At 34.8% G+C, this 9,804-nt stretch overlaps 1 protein-coding gene across 2 annotated transcripts; it reads right to left on the bottom strand.

The window, feature by feature from the left end:
• On the bottom strand, positions 1-9,260 carry lolal (longitudinals lacking protein-like). 2 transcript variants are annotated; one of them, XM_074106639.1, is made up of 5 exons: positions 9,175-9,260; positions 8,675-8,792; positions 7,334-7,420; positions 5,152-5,298; positions 1-4,875 (listed from the first exon to the last, which is right to left on the bottom strand). In XM_074106639.1, the coding sequence occupies exons 2-5, from the start codon at positions 8,768-8,770 to the stop codon at positions 4,819-4,821; spliced, it is 387 nt and encodes a 128-aa protein (XP_073962740.1). In that variant the 5' UTR covers positions 8,771-8,792; positions 9,175-9,260; the 3' UTR covers positions 1-4,818. The 2 variants fall into 2 exon arrangements, with proteins under 2 accessions (XP_073962740.1, XP_073962739.1); XM_074106638.1 differs by lacking the exon at positions 9,175-9,260 and adding an exon at positions 8,995-9,159.
• Between the last annotated feature and the right edge of the window lie 544 nt (positions 9,261-9,804).

The raw sequence follows: 9,804 nt of genomic DNA, 5'->3' as shown, positions 1-9,804 counted from the left end.
TTATTGTAATCCTTTGTATTATCTAAAATTACAAATCTTTCATAATTTCAATCATTAAAAACTAGCTTCATGTGATATTTCAGCACATTCATATTCCTGTCTAAAAATATCTATTCGCTTTACATTTTTACAACATTTTCTAACATTCAGCTCCATACAACGTTAATAAATCCTAGATATATACATATTTTATTTAAATAAATATTGATGCCAATTAGTCAAGTTATACATAAAAAATTATGGCAATTATGAATGACTGAAATACGTTTATCTATACCCAATGACATGAGATCGGGCACCAGTGAATGAAAGTAACGTTTCTGCCGCCATATTAACGCATTCAGCGCTTTGAACGCCTATAAGCGTTTTGCTGACTTTCACTTAGCGCCTTGTATGCTACTGTTCATATAACATCATTACCTATTTTATTACTATGAACCACTATGAACGCTGCGCTCGGCTCGAGGCACTGAGCGAAGTCCGGCGGAACTTCAAAAATAAAAATGCCGACGGTGAATGCATTAACCCACAAGAAAACGATACAATCGCACATTAGATAATTCACGATCTCATGAAACTAGGTATAGTATAGTTACAGTATCAAAGTATCCTGAGTAGCAAATTTTACATTTGGAATGTGTATAAAAATAATGCTTAAAAGTTTTGAGCTGCCAGTTACTTCCGACATGAAACTGATATGAGTTTTTTTTTCTAGAAGATCGTTAAAATTGTATGGAGCATTCAAGGGTGTAAAAAAGAGGGACAAAATACAGATAAATAGAATGAAAAGTTAATCATCTGTCACTCTTGTCAGTGACCGTGGTTGCGCGCGCAGACGGGGTATGTATACAAGACTTCTAACAGGTGGCAAAATCGCCTGTTCGTTTTATTATTTTAATAGGGTAAATCGTCAATTACTGGCCACCTTATACTAAAAATGAATTCTATTTATAGGTGACCTGAATTCATTGTTATATAAGGTGACAAGTAATTCCCTACACATGTAAAATAAGCACTCTCTTTAAAATGTGTCAACAAATAAAAACCTTAGCACTAGATGTCTTAACGCGTTACATCGCAAAGTACCAAAGTTTTTCGTTTTAGGTCACTTACAGCATTTTGTTAAAAAAAACTTTTCCTTCTGATTTATCTTGGGAAGTAAGAAAATTAACTTACAAAGCAATAAATCAATGGCGTTAAAAAACACTATTTCTCTATACAAAAATATATTTACCAAGTTGTTAAGCACTGAGACCAAAATTGTGCTGAACTCTAAAAAGCTTAAAAATTAAAATTATAGCGTATTGATAATCGAAAATAAAAAAGTACGTTTAAAAAGTATTAAAAAAAACCTTATGCCAAAATCAGTTCCTTGAATTTAGCTCAAAATACATACGTAAATTCACAATTTTACTTAAAAGAAATAATACACACTTTATGACTTTATTTGATGTGATAGATAATGAATCCGATGGTTAAGGCACATTTATACAAAGCAAGTGTTTCAGCTATTGCATACAATATTATTTCATTGTACTCAATTGGCAAGTGACTTACCTCATGTAAATGGGTATTCAAAATGACAAATTATTCTGGTTGATCGGCAGAAATTGCAATGTCAATGTCATACATAACCTAAATGCAATACGAATCAAGCAAATAAACATTTCATTTAATTAAAACCAAGTGTTGTTGAGTCTTTAAAAATAAACAGTATAACATGAAAAGCGTTCACCAAACTACTGATGTTTTCTTACATTATCTATTACATAGAATTTATATTTTTGAGAAACAAAACATCCTAACTTCAAACCAAGCAAAGCATGGAAACTAGAATGTAGTGTTACAATAAAAATATTTTCCTGGGTGAAGTAAGGAATGTATCAACCACTTCAGTGAAATATCATTAGCTGTTATACGTACTACAAACCAGTATAATCAATTAAAGCCCCCCTCCCGTTAAAACTCGAAGCTGTTTAGAATCAACATAAGCCAATACAAACACTAAAATAATATAACTTTGGCAGCAGTCGGGTAAAAAATGTTTTGATATTTCTATTACTTTCAGTTGCTATTATCAATCACAATATTTGCCTACGACCAATGAGATTACTGAAAATCGTTCACACTCCTCAATCCACCATCCTAATTTATGAAAACTTTTCTAGTATGATACATAATTATTTATTATATTCACAAGTATTATTGCGGGATTAACAGCCTTGGTATTATAAATAGTGTCACTATTATGTTCATATTATTGATTAAATTGTACATCGATACATTAGTCATATATTGAAAATTAAACCACAAGATATGGTTACAAGTAACACTTAGGCGGATTTGCGCAGACCAGGGTTAGCTACATTACCCCGAGTTAACTGCTAACCCAAGGTTAAGTAGTGTCAAAATGTATGGAACTGTTATCTATAACCTTGGGTTAACAAATTATTTTTTTAACCATGGACCGTCCAAAGGCCTTTAGATGGAGATATGTTGTTCTCAACATCTTTACGGGCACAGACGTCCGTCATAGATAGTTCTAATGTTATCACATCCATGGAGACACTATTTGATTCCTGATCCACCGTAGAACGATCTCACAGTAATTTGTATAATGAATTCCCTTATCAAATAATGCTATTTCATCGACATTTACTGTGAAAAGATTCTACGGTGGGGTCACGTCACGATTCATAAAAATGTGTCAGGAAAGGTGTAATATTTATTAAGATACTTTTTTTTATTAAATAAATATGGCTAGGACAATTTTACCAGTGTCCAGTGGCTTTTGCCGTTGTTGATGCCGTTGTCTAGAAAACGAAATATGAGAGGTAATGGTGGATGAACAATGACAGCGCGAATCCTAATATGTTACTTGTAAGAAGAAATAGGTACACATCTCCACAGCTTTGACACTTCTTTTGTACAAATGCGTCAGCCACTGAAGTGTGTTAACGAACTGCATTTATTTCTCGGGGCAACGACCTCAATTGTGTCAAAGCAGCGCATTTAATTATGTTAATAATAACATTGTAATCTGATAGGGAACAAGTTAAGCAAATAAATTGTGTCTCATTGTTATAATAACAGTTCAATCGATGTACAAATTAACAATTGTCATTCTTGGATAATAGTAAGGCAACAATTGGTAGAAATACTAGATTACATTGATGTGATAGCACATAGGGACCTCATACCTTTACTCGTAACATTTCGCTGTTAATTGATGTTGTGACTTTCAGCTAACGTTAATTCAACAGTTAAATGCTTTAAATGGTGGAGGATACATTGTGTTACACACCATATAAAACAGTCTCAGGTAGGGCATTTATTGCCTTTGGCTATAGCTCTTGCAACACCTACTAATTTTTTATTGATTGCAGAGTACCTGCTATAAGAAAGGACTCTCTCATAGCCGCATTCTCTTCATCCCAGCCTATATACGTCCCACTGCAGGGCACAGGCCTCCCCTCAGAATGACTTATTTAAAGGTATTAGTTGATTAGCCATCAGAAGAATGTTCAAAGTGAACTGTAGTGGTATAATCAGTTACAAGTAAGGTATGAAGTTTTGGATTAAACAACTATTTTTACAAGACTTTGGCGGTTAGGTAACTTAAGGGTTACGGGAAGGGGGAGTTAACTGCCATACTCAAAGACATCTAATTGGGATTAACTTCAGTCCCAGGAAACGATTTGTCATAGAAAACCGTTACTTTGAGAGCAGGATATATTAAAGATATTTATCACTAATCTTAATACTTTAGATTAGTAGGGAACAAAAACCTGAAAAAAATATGTCTTTAGTTTAGTTGTTGTGGAGTAGTTTAGAAGAGGATTAAATGGTCTTTGAGTATGGCATTATGTGTGCATTCAAAGTATGTTAATCGAAATAGTAATCACTAACGTTTAGTGACTAAACTAATATGCTTCGGCAAATTACATTGTAACTTTGTGTAAGCTTTCTCAGCTAACTTAATTACTATTGGTGTTTATTATTGATTTTTGTGTGAAAATACTGATATTCAGAACATAATGACATTTTAGGTTTTCAGTGCGTTCCGTGCGTGCGTTATGAAAAATGTCTCATATTTATATTTTTTAATGAAAAAACTTTTTGCCCTAATCTAAAAGTAATCAAAATGCTTTAAAAAATTGAGTGAAATTATTTAAAAGAATGATGCAGAGATTCACCATTGCCTATGAATTTAAAAAATGAATGATTTAGTCTATACTGATCTTATGGTGACAAATAACAGCTATGTCCTTTGCTTAAGTCAAAATATAATTTCATGTATCGAGATCACTGTTGGCCTGCTGTCGTTTGTATGGGTGACGTTATTTATTATGATTTGTTGCATAATGTAAGCAATAAGTCTGCTATGAGTCACTATCGCTACAATGATGCTGCCAAGTTTTTTTTTTTTGTAAAGAATAAATCGAAGTTCGTATCGTACCGTCCCGCTGACGCTAATATTATTTAATACGAGAGTGAATGTTATTTTCCACCGGCGAGGCGAGACGAGAATTGAAATTTGTGTGGCGGCCCACGGCGGCTCGCGGCGGGCGCGCGAAAATGCAACAAATTTCAATTCTCGTCTCGCCTCGCCGGTGGAAAATCACCATCAGGATGGCACAATACGAACTTCTATTTTCGAATTTAGTAGTAGCCCTTCAGTACCAATTTACATTGTCTATTTCTATTTTCTTAATGGTAGTAGAATTAAAAGTGACCTGTACAAACGTATCAACAGCCCAGTGTCTTGGGGTATGAAGGGTGCTTACATTGGTGTCTCGTCTAGTGGTGGCTGCTGTGTTAGCCTTCCCGTTTGATGCTCGGCATTTGTGGTGGAGGTTCGGCTAGGCCTTTTACCTGGAATCAATAAAAAAACTTACAGAGGCTTGGCTACTGGCTTTTTTACTGCTTGATCATGTGAGAAAATATTGCTCAGATTTAACCTTATATGAAAACTTATTACGACTAAGTCCTTCTGTCGTGGCTCGTGGGGGCAGTGTGTTAACGTTAACACACACACTGGAGCTCGATCCTGCTGCAGTATTTAGGGAATTATTGCTGGCAGCGCGATGGGCAGCGGCAGGGGCCGAATGTAAATGTAGGTTAAATGCCCTAATGTCAAAGACAGCATACCTTAAGTCTGGCGGCGGTCTTAAGGAAAGCAGGCAGCTGTTCTTGGGAGACGTTGACTTCTCCCGCATACATGAACTCCAGTATTGCTTGCAGATGTAGGTAAGAGACGTCCTTTAGGATTATTATGGGGTGTTTCGATGGGTTCTCCTGTGGGATAAATCAGACAAATGTTTACTAAAACAACCATAGTAGGTCTTAGTGGAACCATCTGGCATTTCTATGCAGTAATGTTGGTTGAAGCTTCTTTAAAAACAATGGTTATTTTCAAAGACGATTTTTTTTTACCTGTCATAGGTCTTGGGTATATTTTAGTAGTATAGTCATAAGGGGGGGTTCCTATCGTTCACGGGACCTGGACACGTGCCCAGTGGAAAAAAGGGGCCTATGTATTTTTCGTTGCAGTGTGATGTCCGGTGTTTTTAGTGATCAAACTATCAATTTATCGAATAATCACTTCTGTGAACACAAACAGCCGAAACAAACAAATTCAGCCTCAGTAAAAGTACTTATGTATTGTAGAGAGTTGTCAACTATTACTATAACGCTTCGGAATAACGACTGTCGCTTAACTATCGCAAACTGTATCACGGGCGGCGCTTATCATCACGTGCACTGAGTTTCATGGTACCGGGCAGCCAGTTGTTGTCAAGCAGGGACGCGCGGATAGCATTTTCGCGCTCGCTCAGTCAAAAAGTTTCGTATCGGCGTTTTACTCACCAAACTAAAATTTTTATCAACTCCCTGCAAAAGGACTTAATAAATTGTCTAAGATTCTCAACAATTGTCCCAAGACAACTTGACGTGAAAACTTAAAAGTCAACTGCTATAAAGCTACTTGCTTATCTGATAGATAAAGTACCTAAGAGCTATTTTTACTTTAATGGATTAATATTAATTAATAAGAACTAACGATGAGCCAAACCGAAAATTACCTAAAGATAACAGGCTCATACATAATAACAGAAGTTGTGTCACATTACACCCATCCTGCATTATGTTTACACAATGCATCCGTCACTAGTGTCTATCAACATTGATATTGGTATGAAACTAGTGCAGACATATTGAACAATTTTTTATATGGACCAGGAAAGCATTGCAGCTATAGTGTAGCGGGGCATAGTTGTCTGTTAGCCGAAATGGTTGAAAATCTATATATCATGTTATTTTTTGATCTCCGTTAACTTTACTCCTCCTGGTATGCTCAAGTCGCGGATCAGTGTCTTTAAGGCTATCTTTTTGTCTTTTATTTAAGTCAGCAGAATTTGTGCTTATTAAAACAGATGAGACTAGAATGCAGTACTTTTTTTGTTATCACATGCGAGGGGTGGGGGGGACAACATTCATAAGCTCAAATGAAGTTAACTTCTCCAAGACACTAGAGTGGCCTAACTCTTTGTTTCAAAGATAAATCAAGAATTAAGATAATTAATTATCTGCAGTAAAACAGGGTAGTGGTTCTTAATTTAAGACTTTTTTTTTTGCGTTTTTTATTCACATATATTAGCCTCACATCACATGTCAAGTTTGAAAATTTTATAATTAGACCTTGACTGTTAAGTTAAAACATGTGTGAAAATAAAAATAAAAAATAAAATAATTCAAAGTATTTGGCCATAATTAAATTTTTCCATCAATGAACTGAGCCATCTGCCGAGGTTAACGGAAATCATGAAAAACATGGTGTATAGTTACTATCCTCCTAACGCCCAAGTCAAATTTTGTGTTTTCAATGTCAACTTTATGTCATTTATGATAAGAGTTTGATGTTCCAATTACAATAAGTCCTTTATAAAGGACTCTGGGCGTTAGGAGGCTATGTACGGTGTATAAGTAGCTCAAAGTTTGTCAACAGTATTTTGTTACTTTTCCTTTGTACAATAAAGAGTTTACATACATGCTATGTGAGGTGGGCCACATATAGATGCACGGCAGTAATTAGAAACCTATTCATTTAAATTATTTGTCGTAGTGGTAATAAAGTGCCATCAGCAAAATGCTTTTTTTACAAGCCTTCATTTTACTTGCAATGTTCTTACGTAAGTTATCTACCCTCCTAAATGTGTGACAAGAAATGTCAGGAGTTTTAAATTTATATTTTTGTCAGGACTTTTAAACTTTTCATATGGCAACCCTATTATACAGAATAGTTAGCAATAATAATTCAATGACTTTTACTCACCTCTAATAGACTTTTAAAGTAGGGACTACAGGCTGATAGAACCATTTTATGTGCTTTACACGTCTGGCCTTCACAGGCTAGTGTCACCTGAAATACAAGGGAATATTATTAGTTACATGTAACATGAGTGCCTTGGGAATCCATATTTTAACCTATTTACCACCCCAGTCATCTAGTTGTGACAGCCAATTAAATGATCCACACGCCACAATCATCTATACATGACCAACATTCAACTCGAAATGAATCTTTCTGCAATGGAATTAAAATCAAGTTGACTTGTCACTGGTTTTACTGTGGCGTAGAGAGCATGTCACTTCATTTGTTTTGTGGTGGTGAAGGGGTTAATTCATTAATAAAAGAAAGAATCCACAAATAATAAAAGAAAGAAACCACATCATCACTGCTTTTAATTATAGGATAGAATTATAGAATGCAGTAGGTTAGGTTAGGTTAGTTTAATATCAACTCTGAAGAAACAAATTACTTTATCGCAAATGAAAATTATGGAAAACGATACATTATGGCATATGAAATTTCGGCAAACAATAGAGAACCGATTTAGCCATTTATATTATTCTGGTTCTGGTAATATTTACTACATTTGACATCGTCATCATCATCCCAGCCTATATCTGTCCCACTAGTTGGCACAGGCCTCCTCTCAGAATGAGAGGGCTTGCGCCGTAGTTCCCACACGGGCTCAGTGCAGATTGGGAACTTCACTTACACACACCATTGAATTGCTTCACAGGTTGTGCAGGTTTCCTCACAATGTTTTCCTTGACTGTAAATTTAAAATGTAATTTTGAATATGAATTTCAAAAAACTCACGAGGTGTAAGCCACAGTTTGAACCCACAATCCTCTACTTGAGAGGTCATATCAAACCACTTACTCCGAGTTCTACACATACTCATGGCTTTTAAAAGCTATGAGTATGTGTATAACTCGGATAAATTATGAACAGTGGTGACTGGCTCAAAAATCCCGATATGCGATGGTATATTGTATCTCATATTTATTTAATAACATGGAGGGTAAACTTATAAATTAGGTAGCCAAGTACTCAAGGTGCTATACAAACCAAAGCAAAACAACTGATAGAATATATCAATATAGAAAAACTGATTCAAAAACTACTATAGGATCTTTCTTATGCGACAATTAGAAGTTGGACCAAATAGAAACAAAAAGCATGCAACATGGTTAGTTTACTAATAACAGTGAGTATGAATATATGTAGGAACATATTAGTTTTTGTAAAAAAAAAAATAAATGGAGGTTACTTATAGGAATTGTAATCTTAATTACAAGTAAACATCAATGATTCATTACTCACATCAGTGAAGCTTTTTTCGTCCCTTAAATGCCTGAATGAAGTCACCATATTCGTTTGAAAGTCGTTCCATTTCAGGAAAAATTGTTGATCGCCCATTTTGGATAGTTATTCTAAATACCTGCAATGTAAACAATGTTGAGATACAATGTTTTTACTAAATATCAACAAATACCACGCTATAGACAGAACATAGGCAGTTTCAGCGTATTGAAATTGTGTTAGGTGTTCCATGTTTGTAATTATTTCGGCAAAGGCCACCGAAAGAAATAGTGCACCTACGTCACTGTGTGAAATGCTTACTGCATTTATAACAAGCTTACCTACGATTTTTCTACAACTATTGTTGTCAAATGAAATGGCTTTGATAGTAATCCAGGGATACAGCGTAGTTGATGTTTCGCAACTCTCACAAAAAGTTAAGCAATTGAAATTCAAAATGAAGACGCCGTATCGCATAAATTAGCGACTTCTTTCTATTTCTTAAAAATTCCTTCACTCACCTATTGGGTTGCCAGGTCGAAGATGAAGTTTACCCAGTCCCATCCCATCCCATATATTATACGAAAAACGCTTCTTAAACACGAGTGAGGGAGGGGTGACACTATTTACTGGCACGGATAATACCGACCCGATATTTCGTATACACGCCCATACAAACGTAGGGCTACTACGAAATTCAAAAATCGAAGTTCGTATCGTACCGTCCCTCTAACTCGTATAAAATAATATTAGCGTCAGCGGGACGGTACGATACGAACTTCGATGCAAATCGTGTCACCTAAAATCACCTTTCATCAAAGATCACAAAAACAAACATTTTTTTATAATGTTTGCTCGTAATTTTACTGTAAGTAATGTGTTAATGGAATGAAAGTGTTACTTTTTTATTTTTTTTTTTTGGCTCTGCAGTACTGTAATGATATTGATTTCGTTTATTTCTCATTATAAATAATACACGTCAAGTTATAAAATAACAATTATTATATTTCATTAATTGATTAAATTTAGTCTGATTTAATTTTAATTTTGTAATTTGACATGTATTAATTATTGTATTATATGATATATTGATGGAATTTAATCTGTTGGAAGAAAATCGAGATGGTTTTTTTATTACATTTCTGTTCAAT

This window comes from Choristoneura fumiferana, chromosome 24 (assembly GCF_025370935.1).
Source record: "Choristoneura fumiferana chromosome 24, NRCan_CFum_1, whole genome shotgun sequence".
NCBI classification, from domain to species: Eukaryota; Metazoa; Arthropoda; class Insecta; order Lepidoptera; family Tortricidae; genus Choristoneura; species Choristoneura fumiferana.
The sequence above is the reverse complement of the archived record's forward strand: the minus strand, read 5'-3'. Positions and strand labels throughout refer to the sequence as shown.

What these genes read in the sequence shown, in the direction of transcription:
- lolal (XM_074106639.1), bottom strand. Translation starts at nt 8,770, where the DNA reads ATGGGCGATCAACAATTTTTCCTGAAATGGAACGACTTTCAAACGAAT. An exon ending in ACGAAAAAAGCTTCACTGAT is followed by an intron (nt 7,421 to 8,674) that starts GTGAGTAATGAA and finishes CTTGTATTTCAG; the next exon opens with GTGACACTAGCCTGTGAAGG. An exon ending in AGACCGCCGCCAGACTTAAG is followed by an intron (nt 4,876 to 5,151) that starts GTATGCTGTCTT and finishes TATTGATTCCAG; the next exon opens with GTAAAAGGCCTAGCCGAACC.